The sequence below is a fragment of the Epinephelus lanceolatus genome, chromosome 3 (genome assembly GCF_041903045.1).
Source record: "Epinephelus lanceolatus isolate andai-2023 chromosome 3, ASM4190304v1, whole genome shotgun sequence".
Classification (NCBI taxonomy): domain Eukaryota; kingdom Metazoa; phylum Chordata; class Actinopteri; order Perciformes; family Serranidae; genus Epinephelus; species Epinephelus lanceolatus.
In genome coordinates, this window is record NC_135736.1 from 8840152 (window position 1) to 8857438 (window position 17287).

At 40.9% G+C, this 17287-nt stretch overlaps 2 protein-coding genes across 5 annotated transcripts in view; both read right to left on the bottom strand.

The window, feature by feature from the left end:
• Positions 1–3471, bottom strand: part of tbc1d1 (TBC1 (tre-2/USP6, BUB2, cdc16) domain family, member 1) — a 71727-nt gene extending 68256 nt beyond the window's left edge. For 2 of the 3 annotated variants that reach the window (XM_078164434.1, XM_078164431.1), the window contains exons 1-2: positions 3015–3140; positions 1843–2492 (exon numbers count right to left, since the gene is read on the bottom strand). In XM_078164434.1, coding sequence (XP_078020560.1) covers positions 1843–2451 — 609 coding nt within the window. In that variant the 5' untranslated portion in view covers positions 2452–2492; positions 3015–3140. Of the gene's footprint in view, positions 1–1842; positions 2493–3014; positions 3141–3334 lie in introns of those variants that run through there. The other variant, XM_033624371.2, reaches the window with a different exon arrangement.
• Positions 3472–3647: 176 nt separating this feature from the next.
• pgm2 (phosphoglucomutase 2) lies at positions 3648–16896 on the bottom strand. Of its 2 annotated transcripts, none has more exons than XM_033625337.2 (13): positions 16678–16896; positions 15337–15504; positions 14906–15097; positions 12854–12937; positions 12082–12275; positions 11627–11816; positions 11436–11533; positions 9328–9505; positions 8800–8893; positions 7273–7402; positions 6992–7184; positions 6220–6353; positions 3648–5468 (listed from the first exon to the last, which is right to left on the bottom strand). In XM_033625337.2, the coding sequence occupies exons 1-13, from the start codon at positions 16750–16752 to the stop codon at positions 5366–5368; spliced, it is 1833 nt and encodes a 610-aa protein (XP_033481228.1). In that variant the 5' UTR covers positions 16753–16896; the 3' UTR covers positions 3648–5365. The 2 variants fall into 2 exon arrangements, with proteins under 2 accessions (XP_033481228.1, XP_033481227.1); XM_033625336.2 differs by having other exon boundaries at positions 9328–9508.
• Positions 16897–17287: the final 391 nt, after the last annotated feature.

Sequence of the window (17287 nt, forward strand, 5' to 3'; positions counted from 1 at the left end):
TTCTAGGTTATTACAGTTCATACACCTTTATTGTATTAAATCAAAACCTAGCTAACAACATCAAAGGAAATGAAGCAAAAGCTGTGTTAACCAAATAAATAAAGGCCTTTAGTGGTGCTCAAGGATTGGACACATATTTAGTGTGCATGTAAGTGTGTGTGTGTCCCAATGTGACAGAGCTAGAGCAACAGGTGGTCAGCCTGAGATCATCGTCGCATTCTTGAAAGGGCTGAAAAGAGCGAGAGAGAGAGAACAACAAGCATTCACACACACACACACAGGCACACACGACATCATACACACAATCTCCACAACAAAAACACCTCACAACAGGCGCGGGTCCACAGGAAGTGGTCGCTATGGCAACATGGTTCTACATCCTGCTTGGTTAATGTAAAGCAAGTTCATTTGAGTTTCACTCAGGCACATGCAGAACGAATGCCTGCACAGTCATCGCAACATGTGAACAGCCTGTGTGTAGATGATTACGATCGAGTACATTTTATCTGCATGTGAACATCTACACCATATACAGTAGATACAGTGATTTATACTGCACACACACACACACTCACTTATATTTACAGTACATCAGTGCATGCTGGCTGTCCACGTATTAGATGCATATGCTGGTATTTGTTATGTGAGCCCAGACGTGTGTGCCATGCATGTGCCATGTGAAGAGGAGGAAAAACAGTCCTTGATGAAGGTCAAGTTTTATATTTTAATTCATTTAGTATCCTCCATTGTCTCCATCTCTCTAATCTGGCCAGCTCTTTTAAGTCTTTGGTATGCTGGCCATGGCATGCAAAAGAGATGCTATCAAATGTCCCCAGCTTGACTCGGACACCAGCTGAGGTCTTACAGTGAAGAGGCTGTTGGCAAAGCACGAAATGTGGAGGAGAGGTGAAAGGATTTAGATCAGGTCACGGGTGTGTTGGTCACCAAGGTATGCCAATGTGTGCTTTGTGTGAGGATGTGTTTGTGTTTATGTTGTTAAAGTAAAAGCACAGTTTACATGGACTTCCATGGTTCCTCTCAGTGGGATGTCATAATGAATACTGATGCGGTCACACTGGATGCTCAGGCAGCTTTTTGTTATCAAATATAAAGAGGCTGATCCCTGTTTGTAGTGACATTCTTATCGTTTCCACTAGAGTCCAATGTGACATGCGCCAAATCCCTGTGAACTTTTATATACTGAGTGTGTACTGATGTGTTTTTGCTTGACATGTTTTGTTGGAGTGATGAGGTCTGAAGCATACGGTCATGCTGTAGTTACAGCTTTTTCATGTACACCGTCTTGAAGGGACAGTTCACCCCAAGATCAAAAATACATATTGTTCCTCTTAGCTGTAGCTCTATTTATCAATCTATATTGTTTGAGTGTGAGTTGTCGAGTTTTGGAGATAAAGAGATGTCTGCCTTCTCTCAGATATAATGGAACGAGATGACTCTCGGCTTTTGGTGCTCAAAGTGCCAAAAAATTCATCTGAAAAACTCAACAGCAATGTCCACTCACCACTCACAGCAAGGTCTGGGGATTATCTTGAGTAACAAGGTCATGATTTGTGGATAAAGACATTGCTGTTTAGTTTTTCAAATGTTTTTTTTTTTTGCCATCTCCTTCCATTATATCGGAGAGAAGGCAGACATCTCTTTAGCTGATTTCTCCAACGCTTGGCAACTCACACAAAAACAATCTAGACTGATAAATAGAACTACATGTAAGAGGAAAACATGTATTTTTGATTCAGGGGTGATTGCAAAAAAAGTAGTGCTATGATGTTGGATGGACACTAGTGTTTAATCTAATATCATCTCATTCAAACATACACTTACCTTGGTGCTGTCCTGGCACTGGAAGACATAGCAGGCACAATTTGGTGCATCTCTGACCAGACAGCCAAAGCTGCTGGGCTCCTGGCTGTTGTGAATTAGCTTTGTCACCTGATGAGGACGACATTCAAACAGCACTGTGTGTGACAGAGGGTCCCAGACAACTCCCTCTCTCAGGACAGACACACATCGCACCCACGATGCTGACACACACAGAAAAATGGTCTGATTACGGTTAGAAGGGTCCACCTGTCCGACAGACCGCAACCCAGCACCAAGATTCTTCTCTGCAGGCCGAGACCTGCTGATTTCAGCCACCACCCAGGGTAGCATGGCCATGGTGGTCAGATGGTGGACCGGCAGAGAACCGATCAGTGTCAGTTTGTATCGTACCTCCTCCTCCTCTTCTTCTTCCTCTGCGTTTCCCCCCCATGTTGCAATCCTCTTCATAGCACAAGAGAGTTTCTGAGGACATGGTGTGGAAGAGGTGAGATGTGAAAGTGATGGACAGGAGCGGTTATTTGAAGTTAGATTAGGAGGAGGTTTCTCAGAGCTCCCTGGCCTGGAGGGTTCCCCTCTTCTGGGCTTCACTTCAAAGTAGAGTCCCTCCATGGCTGTTGGGGCCGGAGGCAGCTGCCTGCCTCTGCTTTTACCTGCAAAACATCAGTTAGAGGACAGAGGTATTTAAAGGAGAATATTTGCAGTGCTCCACTTTGCCATCAGTATAGAATCAGGGCATTGTGGATCAGCTGAGTCTTGCAGTGTAGTACCCACAGGGTCATTTGGAGGGTACTATGAAATGACCACCTGGTGTTGTTTACCCAAGCAGAAACACATGACCTGACAACTGACCTACACTTTTACAGTCTCAAGGACACACAAACACATGACAGCTGAACTATGAGGATCATATTTGGCCAGCAGTGTGTCACAGAGAAGAGGGGAGCAGAGGATCAGCTGATCCCCCTGCCCTATATTATCAACAAACGTAAACTACAATATAATCACAATGATCACTGATAGAGGTGTGTCAGAATTTGTATGTGAAATGAATGGGAAAGGGTACAAGCAACTACGTCATGATGAAAATCCTGAGGACGAACAGATCATAGCAGCTATGGGATCGAATCGCTTACGTCAAGTTACAGAGAAATAAAACGAAGGCGGCTGCTTACCTCAGAGCTGACCTTCCAATATAAATAAATCTTCAACTTAAATCAGCTGGGACTGTGCGGCATGCAATATGGGTCGCTCTGCTGCACCCGAACAGCAACGGAAGTTAGAATGAGATTTGATTTCCGTGGAGCGCAGCCCCACATGCCCTCTCTTACCTGTTATTATCATTTTACGCACGACAGAAGTTATTTTTACGCACGAGGTTGCGCAGACACCAAAGCGCGCACCAATAATGCATGCTGTCCCCAAAGTGCGCGGTCCATGTTTTCATAATTCAACATTATTCCCCCTGCTACTCTCATGCCGGTCGTCCTCTTACCTGCTCACTGAAGTCTTGTCCGATGCGTGGAGCGCAACCAAGAGAGACTGTAGTGTATTTCAGAGCAACAACATACGTATACAGAGACACAGAAAGAGAGAGGGAGAGCTTAACTGAGTCCTAGCGGTCCCTAGTTTGAGTTAAATATAGACGGCAGAGCAGGGCAGACCTCCCTCTCCTCTCTGTACCCAGATGAGGCATGACAAGTGCATGCTGCATGCATGCGCTGCCGGGGGATGCAAGGGCGACGTGCCCGCACGTACTGTTGCGTGTGTGTGTGTGCGCTTCATCCCTTGACATTTGTCTCCACATACACTGTTAGGAACGTTTCTTTATTGAGTTATAATGTATATTAAGCACAGCATCTTGGAATAGGAGGCACATGAGGAAAGGTGAGCTGCTAACTGCACATTTCACATGACTTAAATACTGAGAAGTTACAGGGTCTTAGTTACAGATTTAACCTTGTGGGGTCCAGGGTCCCCTTGAGTGTTAACTATTCACATCAAGTGACGAGCAGTGGGTGCGTTTGAAATATTAATGTACAATATCTCCACTTGGTGGTGCTCTAAGCTCTTAGGTTTGGTCATTTTACAAACAGTGGAATGACAGTGTGTTAAACTTAAAAATATATTCAACTCTCACTTTCAGTGTCAAACCTTACTGTTGTCTCAGATATTACACATCCAAAGTTTAACAACAGTTTACAAAATTCAATAAAGTTACAAGATCATTTTGAGCACTTCCCATTTACACTCACACTTGTGTAACTCTTTATATCTGCAGCCTTGCAGTTGATACTGAAGCAGTGTGGAATGCATAATTGGTAAATTCAGAGCAATGTGTGCATCTGTACACCACAGTGAAACATCAAGAATGCCTGTGATTGAAGGATGGTGAACATTTTACATTTGTGGTTTCAAGTCTCTGGCACTGAGGTAAACTCAATCCCAAAACACTGAGCTGTGATATAATGTAACTGCAGGATGTAAAACTGGCTCTGGATCCATAACTACACCCAAAAACACAAGGATGGCTAAACAAACTCAAAGTGGAGGTTAGAGGTTGTCATTTACCCTGCAGATGATTATAGGGACAGTTCACCCCCAAATCAAAAATACATATTTTTCACATGTAGTGTGATTTGTCCTTAGAGATTATTCTGGTGCAAGTCACAGAGTGTTGGAGATATTGGCTGTAAAGATGTCTGCCTTCTCTTGTATACAATGGAACTAGATAGCACCCGGCTTGTGGTGCTCAAAGTGCCCCAAAAAATATATATATATATATATTTGAAAAACTCAACAGCAATATCTCTTTCCAGGAATCATGACCAGCTTACTCAAGATTACTCATGTAGGAACTATTTTTTTTTCTGCTGCAGTGGTTGTTGCCTCACAGCAGGAGGGTTCCTGCTTACGTTCCCCAGCTGGCTGGGGGGCTTCTGTGTGGAGTTTGCATGTTCTGTCTGCATCAGCGTGGGTTTTCTAGGTTTACTCTAAACTGCCTGTATTGTTGCCTGTCTGTGTGTGTCAGCCCTGTGATAGTGTGGCAACTTGTCCAGGGTATACACTAGTCTGTGGATTATATTGAGTAACCAGGTCATGATTTGTGGAAAGAGACATTGCTGTTGAGTTTTTCAAACATATTTTTTTTGGCGCTTTGAGCACCACAAGCTGAGTGCCATCTAGTTTCATCATATTGGAGTGAAGGCAGACAACTCAATGGCCGATATCTTCAACACTCCGCTACTCACACCAAACAATCTAGACTACAGGAAAAATATGTATTTTTTGATTTTAGGGTGAACAGTCCCTTTAAAATAAAGACAGATTCATCAGTAGGTAAAAGTATCCCTGGTCCAACTGGCAGAAAACAGATTGGTAAATCTGTCATTAAAATGATTGTTTATCAAAGTCAAGCTCGTGTTAAATCAAGAATCCCTTCTGGAGTAATTAAGACATTGTGTGAAAAGCTGGTCGGAGATATTAGTAACAACTGGTCCTGTATGTGAATGCATGTCTATCAGTGCTACTCCGGCTTTGGCTGCAGTTTATTCTTCTCTGGCTCGAAGAAGTTCTCAACAATGGCATCGACCAAGTCATCCAGCTCCTTCTTCAGGTGATTCAAATCACTGTTGAGAGACCCAAAGAGTCAAAGGGGTCAACAAAAGATGACAATGAAGTAGCTGTTGAAATAAATGAGGTTGACATTCACAGTTACGACATTTAGAGCTAAAATTATTACCTTGCCCACAGAAAAATACCTGGCAACTATTTTGCTAATCTGACACTTGTTTAAATTGTTAGAGTCATTTATCAAGCAAAGAATTTAGCAATTCTTTGTTGTGGTTACTCCAAGGTGAGGGTGTGCTGCCTTTCCCTGTTTGTCATTGTAAACTGAATGTCTTTGAGTTGGACAAAACAAGATATGGAAATCCATCGACTTGGATTTTACTGTAGGAAATTGTAAGATTATTATTTTCTGCATCACTGATGCACTTTATTTTCTCCTGTAATAAACACAAACAACAAAAATGTTTTTCAGTGGCATTTATGTAATGACCAAGTTGGATAAAGTGCATGTATAACATATTCCCTCAGCTGAAAATCTGTATGATTCATTTACTGTATACTGACTGTAAAGTGACACTACTCAAAGGAGCTGTGAAAGAAGCCTTTTAGCAAATTTCAAGCCAAACCTCTGAACAAACAGTTGGTCCCAACCAGGTTTGGTCTGCAGCATGAGTTACCATGGCAATCTAGCCAGGTCTAGCCAGAGAACCAGCTTTGTAGGATGGAAAACCCAGGTTTAGACTCAACATGCCTGGTTAACCCACTAATCTTACTTTGTGGTACAACCTAATAGTCTCTGTAGTGACCTACCTGTTACCAGGAGCAGCACAGAGTTCAGTATAGTATTTGATTTTTGGCTCGGTGCCACTGGTCCTCATGGTGGCCACACCCCCATTGGAGAAGGTAAAGGTGATCATCTGACTGGACCTGGAGGTGGGAAGCACCTGGGACACGAGAAGAAGGAGTGATGGATGGATAGATAGAAAACCAAGATCCAAAAGGAAGTTCTGTTTGTTAGGTATCTGTTTCATGTTTTTGTTGGACATGTTGCATTCTATATTCATATTCCTGACTTTTGCAGGGCTTTCCCTTTATTTTTATTTCCTCTACTGTATGCACCACACACCAAGGCAAATTCCTTGTAAGTGAAAACCAACTCGGCAATACACCTTATTCTGATTCTGGAGGGAAATTCTCCATATACACATATATTTTCATACCGTACGAGACTATAGCTCACATGTTAAGTTTCTGTGTATATTTTTGCATCTACTGCAGCACTAACTGTCCTGTCTACAACAACTTACTTGTTGTAGAAGGAGAAGTTGTTGTGAACACTGACATACAGTATCATCACCTTTCAGTTAATACACATCCAACAGACATGAGTATTCATTTGGAGTCATGTTTCCAACAATAATTTCATGGTTATGACTTAAAATGGTTATAACTATTGGCAGACAATGTAACATCTGTGCTGTACATCAACATTAGACAAAACTGCAGGTCAAAGTAAAAACATAGTAAATGCCAGAGCTTTGTCCTGCTCTGAATGAATGTAGGTGTCCATGTGTGCACTTACAGCCTTGTTACCGGGCTGGTTGCTGTCGTAGCCGGTGGTCAAGTCTCGTACAGCAGAGATGGAGAAGCGACCGCATTCAGTGGGATACGAGTCTTTCTGGTCGCTGAAGTTGCGCAGGCGCTCAAACAAGCTGCCGATCACATCCTGGTCATGGCAGATGAAATAGGAGTTCTTAGTGATGTGGTAGCCATACCTGACAATAAGGAGGAGATAGAGACAGAGTTAAGAGTCTGCAGTTTCAATTTGTATATCTTAGTTAAAGAAAATATGGGTAGTCTTACTCTGTATAGATGGAAGTGAGTTGTTGAGAAAGGCTTGTGTTTTTCGTGGCCAGATAAGAAACCATCTCTCCTGCTATGGCTGCGGCACTCACTCCATCCTTGTCCAATACAGAGGGACTACACATATACCCTGCAACACACACACACACACATACAGAGTTCATCCCCGGTATGCATAAACCTCCAGCTGCTGTAGGTCACTTGCTTCTTTTACTAACAGTGCGTGAAAAGGCATGTGATTCCAATTGCAGCATTGTAATCATGTTACATGGGAAAGCTCTAAAGTATGTGATGCTGTGTGTGTGTGTGTGTGTGTGTGTGTTTGAGTGAACCTTTGGCATATTCACCTAAAACAACCTTTAACCCAGTGCATGGTGTTTGACTGCTAACTGACCAACACCACTGTCCTCAGTTGACATGTCTGACATTTTCATGCTTTCTCTGCTTTTAATAATTGATGTAACCACATAACAAGGAACCAAGACTGCACAACATGGTTAGATTAACAGCTGTCAGGCAGGAAGCCACAAAGGAAGCATCTGAAGAAGTTGAAGAGGTTTGAGCTTTTGGCTCTGAAAATAGCACATCGATGTTATACGATGTGCAACACTTAGCCAGTCCCATACTGTGTACTGGAACTATGTTAAATTACATCATCCCTATCAAATAAAAAATAGATACAGAAATATGGGGACTGACTCACTTTTGGAGCCAGCCTCAAGTGGCCATTGGATAAACTGCAGGTTTTAGCACTTCTGCAATGGCTTCATTTTTTATTTTTTTTTTAGCCCCGAATGTGTCTGCTTGGTAAAGACACATTTGGCACAATAGAACGAGGACAAAGCACGTGTAGCTGGCAGAGACATAAAGACAGATTACTGAGGATTCTCCATGTTTATTGTTCTGAAGAATCTTTAGCATTCTATACATTTTAAGGAAAATTACTTTAAAGGAAAAAGTGCTTTAGTGATAACAAAATGTGAAGTTTTTTCATACATTGTATGATTTTTATGCCAAGATTTTCCTCTACTTTAATCACAATAATATGATACCAAGGTAATAAAACTGTCCTTTTGGCACATGCATGCAACTCTTACACAGGGTATGGTATAAGGTAGGTAGAGTAGTTTGAGAAGGCCATTATTTACTTCCATGCGTACTCTTTTTGGCAGGTTTCTATCATAAAGTAAGGTTTCTTAATGGCCTTCACCCCAGTTTAGATCTCGTGAGCAGGCAAAAGGACTGCCAGCTCACAAGATCAGTTGAGGGCCAAAGACAGCTGAAGTTGTCCTTGGTCCTCAACTGATCCTAGTAGATAAAGTTACATCATGAACACTTTTAGGCAAATCAAATCAACTGATCTCGCTACAATGCGATGCCATTGAGAACTTACCAGAACCACTTTCCTATAATTATTTTCCTGTGGACAACATTATGTGTGGTTTGTGTGTGTGTGTGTGTGTGTGTGTGTGTGTGTGTGTGTGTGTGTGTGTGTGTGTGTGTGTGTGCGCGTGCGTGCGTGCATACCTATGGCCTCCTCAAAGGCAAACAGAACAGTCTTGCCCTGGTCCAAAAGGTCTCTGGCTCTGTTTCCCATCCACTTGAACCCCGTCAGTGTCTCCTGTTCAAACAGTGGCGACAGTAACCGTCAAGTGTGGTTTGAAATATTAACTCCAGCAACATTTGGTAGTGACAGTGATGAAGCCTACCAATAATAGGGTGCATTTAATTGTACTGTGAATATCTATTAGCCACATTTTCTTTTTGGCATTTTTCAAGTTTCATGGCTCGTGACAGAGAGATATGGAAAGGGACAGAGGGGGGAGAACATGCAGCAGCATTAAAGGTAAACGCCCCACCAGGTGAGCAACCAGGGAACCCTATAAGAAACATCTCTCTTTTATCTTAACTTCTCCTCATTGTCTTCTTGTGGTAGTTAACGCAACAACTTTTGGATGCATGAGGACTTACTGATCAGGTCAGGTCACTTTTTGCATTCAATGCCTTGCTGCTCCCAAGTTTCACATTTCTAGGCCTTGATCTTGACTGCATTACCTCAAAGTGGAAGCCTTCCTTGAGAGCGATGGCACGCAGTATCTTGGATGAAACGGTGCTCGACAGCATGTAGAGGTTTTTCACAGCAGCAGCGTCAGAGTTCTGCTGTTTCCAGCAGCGGAACATCCACCAGCCGAGCAACGCTCCCAACTCATTACCGCTGAACACTCGCCACTGTCCACTGACACAAAGAGAGAGAGAGAGATTATGGATGTGCAGGCATGCAAACAAACATAACCTTAAATATCTCCAGTCTATGATGTTAAAAGCATTTCTTCGATATTGGTTCAGATTATTTGAGGGCGTGAGAAGGAGTTTGCAAAAAAATTACGCATTCTGTTTTTTTTTAAGGATGCGTCTGATATTTTTGGACTCAACATATTTAAAAGTTGGCTGTTTCTGGCAAAAATTCGATTCAATTTCATCAAAAAAAAAAAAACAAGTGGAATCAGTATTTTTTTTGTATATGCTTGGCAGTGCAGAGAAGGCTTTGAACAGAATTACAACAATGATTATAGGGATATTAAAAACTTGCAGAACATATTATTGAACAGTTAAATGAAAAATGAAATGTGAAAAACAAACAAAATATTTATACATTTATAAAAATACATTTCACAGTGTTTTTGGTGGGGCTAGGTACCGTTAAAAGTTAAAGATACCTGTATCTATACCACCAGCCTTAAGGGAATACTGATACCAATAGCATACTTAATGTATTACCCATAATTCCAATGGCGTAGCGTGTAGTACAGCCATACTTTCGAATGTTTTCATGGCCTCTCGACACACTGTACTGTATGGGTCTTAGCTGCTGCTATGGGAGTGTGAACTCACACTTGTGGGGACACTTGCAAGAGTTTGCCCACATACACACACAGTGATAGGGCTAATTGTTAGCATCACACGGCTAACCTCACCAAACTATTATTAACGGGTTTAATGAGGAAGTCAAGCCAGTTCGGTGTTGGTGTGAGTTTGCTGGGACGGTTTAACGCTCGGTGTTGGATATTAGCCGCTGCTACTGTGTTAGCTTGCGCCAACTAGACAGATGCTCAACTAACCATTCGCCAGGAGGAGAGAGGCACAAAAAGGATCGAATGCAACTTATCAGGTGACTAGACATTTGGATACTATTTGGTATTGGTTAATTTCAGTCGATATATTAAAAGTATAGGGTACCAATACCCAGCAGTAGTTTTCTGTGGCTATTTATTTCTAAATTTCCTGGCTACGGCCCTGCTTCTGATTCAATTTCTTGATGAACCCATTTCCCAATAACATACCTCATCAACACAAGACAAAGATTTACAAAATTTCCCTTATTTTGAAACTCTTTTGCAAAGGATTGAGAAATACTTGCACTTGTAACGTGTAAGCTGGAATGAGGATAAAGCATGTTTTGTTGGCAAAGATATAAACAGATTAAAGAGGTAACTGCATATTTATTGTTTTAAAGACATTTTACCATTCTACATTTTCATAAAAGCTGTTTTTACATGAATAGTGCTACAATAACAACAAAAATTTGTCAGTGTCTAAGGTTTTTGTGATGTTTTTTATGTGAAGTAACTGAGTATAGCATTGTGCCCAAGACAAAGTTCCCCACAGGGACAATAAAGTTTACTCTCATCTCTGCCCTTAGGTTTTTTATACATTATATTATTTTAATGCTAAGACGTTCCTCTTATTCAGTCACAATAATATATATATAACATATACCAAGATAATTTTCACATTGGCACTTGCACGCAACATTTATAAGGGTGGGTAGTTCTAGAAGGCCAAAATTAACTTCCATGCATACTCTTCTTGGCCTGTTTCTATCATCAAGTAAAGTTTCTGTATGATTTAGATCTGAGGGTTTAGAAGTTTACATCTTGTGAGGTGGCAAAAGGATTCTGTTATCACTCATATTGTCCTTGGCCGTCAATTGACTCTAGATAATTTTATATCTGATGAATACCTTCAGGCAGATCAAATCAACTTATCTTGTAACATTGCGGACGGAGAAAAACGTTACAAGGAACAATCCATGGTCTATCATTCAATTGAACACTGTTAACATGGAGTAATCATAAAAACACATTTATTGGGCACAAACAGACCTCTCCTGCTTCTCAGCGATGGCCAGTCGATCAGCATCAGGGTCATTTGCAAACACAACAGTGGCCCCCTCCTTCTCTGCCAGTGCAAACGACAGTGTCTGCAAAACACACACACACAAACACATTACACCTAAACACACTGTCCACATATGACAGCATGAGATGAATGAATGTGAAAGTTAAGAATATACCAGGACTCCCTCTCCTTCCTCAGGATTAGGATATTTGACAGTGGGGAATTCAGGGTCTGGATCTTTCTGTTCCTCTACAGCATATGGAGGGTGAAGCTCAAAGGCCTTGAAAGCTGACTGGACAAATGTGTGACCGACACCGTGCACAGATGTGTGCACAATTTTCACCTCTGAACTCTTGTTTATGTCCCTGTGAAGAAAAAAGGTGGAGTCAAAATTTGCGTTTCTTTTTTGAGTTTCCATGTGTCCTTATTTTCCTCATTTCATCTCTGCAGCATTGTGTGTGTCCTAGTATGTCCTTTATTTGCATCTCATGCATGCATTTCAAATGTTATCCAGCGACACATAATGATTATAATCAACAATGGAACATAGTTTATTTAGATGTATGTCATGCCTTCCCCAGGTGATTTAAAAGGTATTTGCTGCTCAGTAGATAGTTATCTATGAAGCACCTGTGATGACAGTGTTTCTGGATGGCTTTGAAGTATTGTGTGTGGATGTCCTGTAAGGGATCTTTGAGCAAGGAGCTCTTCAGGGCCTCCTCAGTGTTCCAGGACTCAGGCCAGGGCTCCAGGTTCTCCTCTATGGCCTTGGCGATACCTTTGTCATGAGGGGACACAATCTGAGCTCCGTTCTCCCAGTACACCTGCGACACAGACAAAACAGCAAAAAACAGATATGAGAATAAATTAGGACTGTAACAAACTGTTATTTTGATAAAATCTGTTAATTTTTCTTTTATCTATTTTTTATTGATGTTACTTTTTTCTATTTAATGTCAGGAAATGATTTAAAATGCCCATCATAATTTCCCAACAGCTGTCAAATGTGACATACTCAAATTGCTTGTTTGGTTTGATCAACAGTCAAAAACCAAACTCAGCTCACTGATACGACCTATAAGATAAAGATAACAAGAACTTACATTTGAAAAGCTGAAACCAGGAAATGTTTGCTGTAAAATGTCTAAAGTGATTCAAGAATTCTCAATATAGTTGGCGCTTAATTTTGTGTTGATTAACTAATCGATTAATTGACAGATTTTTCCAGCTCTACACCAAACACAATCTAACAAATCAAACAACCTCATCAAAATGGAGTTACACAATAACAATATAAAGTCCCTAGTTTTCAATTAGGAATCAGGGCCAGAGCCAAAAAACAACAACTAAATAAATAAACAACAACAATTAAGTTAATCAGTAAATAAGTGAAAGCTGTTACCTTGTAGCCATTGTCTTGTTTGGGGTTGTGAGAGGCGGTCACCATAATACCAGCACACAGACCCAGGTGTGACACTGTGAAAGGCTGCAGGGAGCAGAAGAGAAGTAAGTCACTTTTCCAATACACTCAAAGATCATACGGACTGTAATATACAGTATACAGCAAGCACACAATGTGAGAGAAAAAAATACAAGAAAATGTTTAATCTGTTTTTGCTGCAGGCTGGAATGGAGGCAGGGTGGTCCTTGTGTAAAATAACTTTATTGTTCAGAAAATTTCTGTCCACAAGCTAACATCATTTTGAGGGACTGAGGAGAGTAACATTCAGCATTTTTCTTTTTTCTTTCTGTTAGAAGAAGCATATCCCTTGCTGTGCTTCCCACAGACATCCTCTACCATAAACAAACCTACTTATTTACTATAAACTTTAATTAATGTCTTCTTTGAGGAAAACATGCACGAGGACATAAAATCTAGGTAAAAGTCAGTGAAACTAAAGTATAAACTGGTCGACTGTTTTACAAACTGTGTGTTGTAAAAGAAAAAAAGACCAATGTGAAGTGTCTTGCTCTCTGTTTCCACAATTTCATCATCATAATGAGTAGTGAGAGTGATGAAAGAGGCTGACAGTCATCCTAGGTGGCCTCAGATTGGATTTTTCATAGTTTGTGTCTATGGGTCATTCTTTGTTTAAAGTTGCCCCTCAAAATAAGCTGCTGCACACATTCACACCTAAAAAGTTGTGTCACCACCATCAAAGGAAAGGCAGATAAAGTCTTTGGGTTGGGATTTGCAAAGATTGAAAACTTTTTTCCTACTATATTATCATAAGAAAGTACAGCTATACACTATACTATAGGAATATGCATAAATGAAAGGTACTACTGCAAGATACAATACCTACATAAATTACACATGTAGCGCACAACAGATGATCCACATAGCATAGCAAAACAATTTTATTTAAATTTATTGTTATCAATATAGTGGGGGGGCTTATTGAAGTATTGGGAGGATGTGTCCCCCCCAATTTATATTATAATTTGGGTAAGGATGTCAAAACGATTGATACTCTCTTCCTTTTTCCATACCATGTGTTTAAAATGATACTACCTCCGATAATTGTACATTTGATAGTATCAATTGTACCAAATGTAAAAAAACAAAAAACAAAACAGGTCTACAATTAGTTTTCCAACCCAAGGCTGCACAGATGAAATAACAGGCAAGAAAATCAACTGGTCCTCAACCTGCAACTGTTTTAGCATTCTCTCCAGCAAACAACCAATCACATGATTGGAGGCGTGTGTTAAGTGACTTTTTCTGTTGCAGCACTGCATGCAGGTTGTTAGAAATACATATTTATTATATTTTGAATGCTTAAATTTTTTTCTTATTTTGCCATGGTATTGAAATAGGTATCGAGTGTCATTTTTTTTATACTTCTATTGTCTCCAAGTTTAATATCACAACAGTATTGGCACCTGGTGTCAATATCAGATCTTTGTCTGGACTGCATTAAGGACATCTTGTATGGTTTTATCCATGTAAGCACAGGCACGAAATCATGTGAATGTTCACAAGTTTTAAACCGAGTATAATGTGGTGAATCCTATGTGTTATGCAACCTGCAGTACACAGAGGAGAAGTGTACTTTTTGAATGGAATTTGCCCTGTTGCTTCTTTCCCACTGTCACTTGCTCCACCAACAAACCTGACACCAGACATAAGAATGTGGTTTCTACCATAAACCTATTCTACAAATATGATATTAAGCATGTTTAAAATGTAATAGTAAGTAGTGATATAGTACTTCTGTTTTAAGGTATAACATCATCTGTGACTGTGACTGCAATGTCAAAAAACCCAAATGAGACATAAGAATGTGGTTTCTACCATAAACCTATTCTACAAATATGATATTAAGCATGTTTAAAATGTAATAGTAAGTAGTGATATAGTACTTCTGTTTTAAGGTATAACATCATCTGTGACTGTGACTGCAATGTCAAAAAACCCAAATGAGGAAATTACAGAAGTTCAAGTAATTACCACAAAGGGAGTAGGGGTGATGTCGGAGAAGAGGTGGACAGGAACCCCTCGGCTGATGAACACAGCTGCAGCCAGGCTGGCAAAGCGCTTGCTGCTGCCCCCGCTGGGAGGGTGGGCCCGGGCGTCGTACCCAATCACCACCCCTCGCTCCTTTAGGTTATCAAAACTCTCCTCCAGGTAGTGACAGAAACCCTGTGAGGAGGAAAAGATAAAGCTTTGGTTTAATTTGCAGTGGACAACATTAACAACAGCTACAAGAAGTCGTTGAGAAAAGAAGCTGCACTGAGATCCTACAATGACTTGTAACAAAATGGTGGCATGTGAGCCACGCAGTCAAGTGTCTCAACTTTTTCAAAAAGCAGACTCCATACTGTGTGTGTCTGGTGTTGCATGTGACTTTACTTGTGGTCCGAGTTGATCTGTTAACCAACCTGTGTGGTCTGGATGATAGTGAGGTCATTCATACAGGATGTGCCAGGGCCCATGGCTGCTCTCAGACCTGCTGTACCAAACTCCATCCTGGAGGAGAAACATTTCTTCAGAGCCTCCACCGCTCCTTCTTTCAGCAGGTCCTTCACCATAGACACCGTCTTCGGGTTCTGCAAAAGAAAACATGCCCACATTTTAAAAGGAGTAAATCCAACATTTACATAAATTCATTAAAAAACTGTAATGCAGAGGTTACAACTAGAGATCAGGTTAGGAAAGTCGGTATGATTTCTAATCTAACATTTAGAAATCCAGTTTTAGTCTTCAGTTTATGTAACTTCCTAGTGCTGCCAAGTGGTTTGTTTTGCATTCGCTATGAAGTTTGAGTTGTTTTACTTTTACCACTATCACACATCTGTGGCCATGACTACTGCTGAAATGTAGCTGAATGGCAGAAATGTTGTTATTATTCTGTTGCCATTATAAAGCTGTTTTAAGTGACATGAAAATATTTTTATTTTATGTCAGTCAACTCACTGATTGACTGTTTTAACTCTAACTCAGACTAGTGACAGACAGTGCTGATGATATTTGTCCTCCTGAGTGACTTACCAGCAAAATCCTGGTATTTTTTAATCAACTGCGGTGCATTTTGTTGTGAATACATGACTAGAGAAATAGTCTGGCTACAAATGACAACCGTAAATACAGCAAGTGGGTCCATGTGATGCTTCCTACTTAAATAGCCCACTGAGCAAACTGCCATAACCCAATTATACTAAGACTAATGATCCGTGGACCCTTTTCCAGTGTGACCTGATTGGTGGCATCCCCTGTCGTTTTAAGACCATGAATGACTTGGTTTGTATCGGTCAGTTGGCCGGATGCTCAATAGAGGGGTAACACATCTGTGTTCACTTTAATACTGTGCGATCTTTTTTCCTGTGAAATAACTAAGGACCAGTGTGCCGGTCTGTGTGTAGGAAGAGCAGTCATTTTGATTACGACAGCAATGACAAAGAGGAAATGTGGCGTATTAAAATTTTATATTTGTTTAATGTATTCACAGCACAAACTATCAGGACTGTCTTTAATGGTAAATAACATAAACTGACACTGATACAAGAAGGTAATGCTTTATTTTACAGGTCCGCATTTTATATTTTCCCTGGAAGTGTAATGAGAAAAGACCATGTAATTTGTCACGCTCCACACCGTTAAAATCACTGCAGTCATGGTCTGACCCAACATTCAATCACTTATATAACGCCAGGTAACAAGCTCACAGACTACAGTGGGGACCGCCACAGCACATTAAGCTAGCTCGCTAGCTGACAGCTTACCTTGTCATACTGCAACCACTGCTTCACAGCCTGGTCCAGAGTGGTGTCACCGGTTGTGGACACACCGTTCTCCATTTCCCTTCTTTACCGAGTCAAGACTTTGTCCAGCTCACTAACTATGGTCATACGAGGCGAATACTCTCACCCTGAAGCTTTTTACAACACTATAAGAGAAGTGCTGCTGTGGATATATCCACTTGTCTGTCCACAGTGCGGGGCGGAGCGACGTAATGCGTCACGAGTTTCTCATCTGTTGCCTTCATGGGTAGCCGCAAATGTGGTAATTAGGGAATACTATGTATGAGGGCTTCACTGACTGTTTCAACAAGTGGAAACGTAGCCTGAGTACAGCAACATCTCTGTGGTGGAAGTTAATAGAGTACATTTAATCTTTTAACTACTACTTTTCTTTTTTTGTTATTGTTTATTATACCTTATCAGACAAAGCGCTTTATATTCACACACACATTCATATGCCATGAGTGGCGGAGTTGTCATACAAGGCGCTGGCCTGCCCATGAGTAGCAACCTGGGCGTCTCCCCAATCCCAAATGGATCCCTTACAGACTTCCCCTCACGTGAACGTGCAAAACCAAGGGGAAGGGCCAAG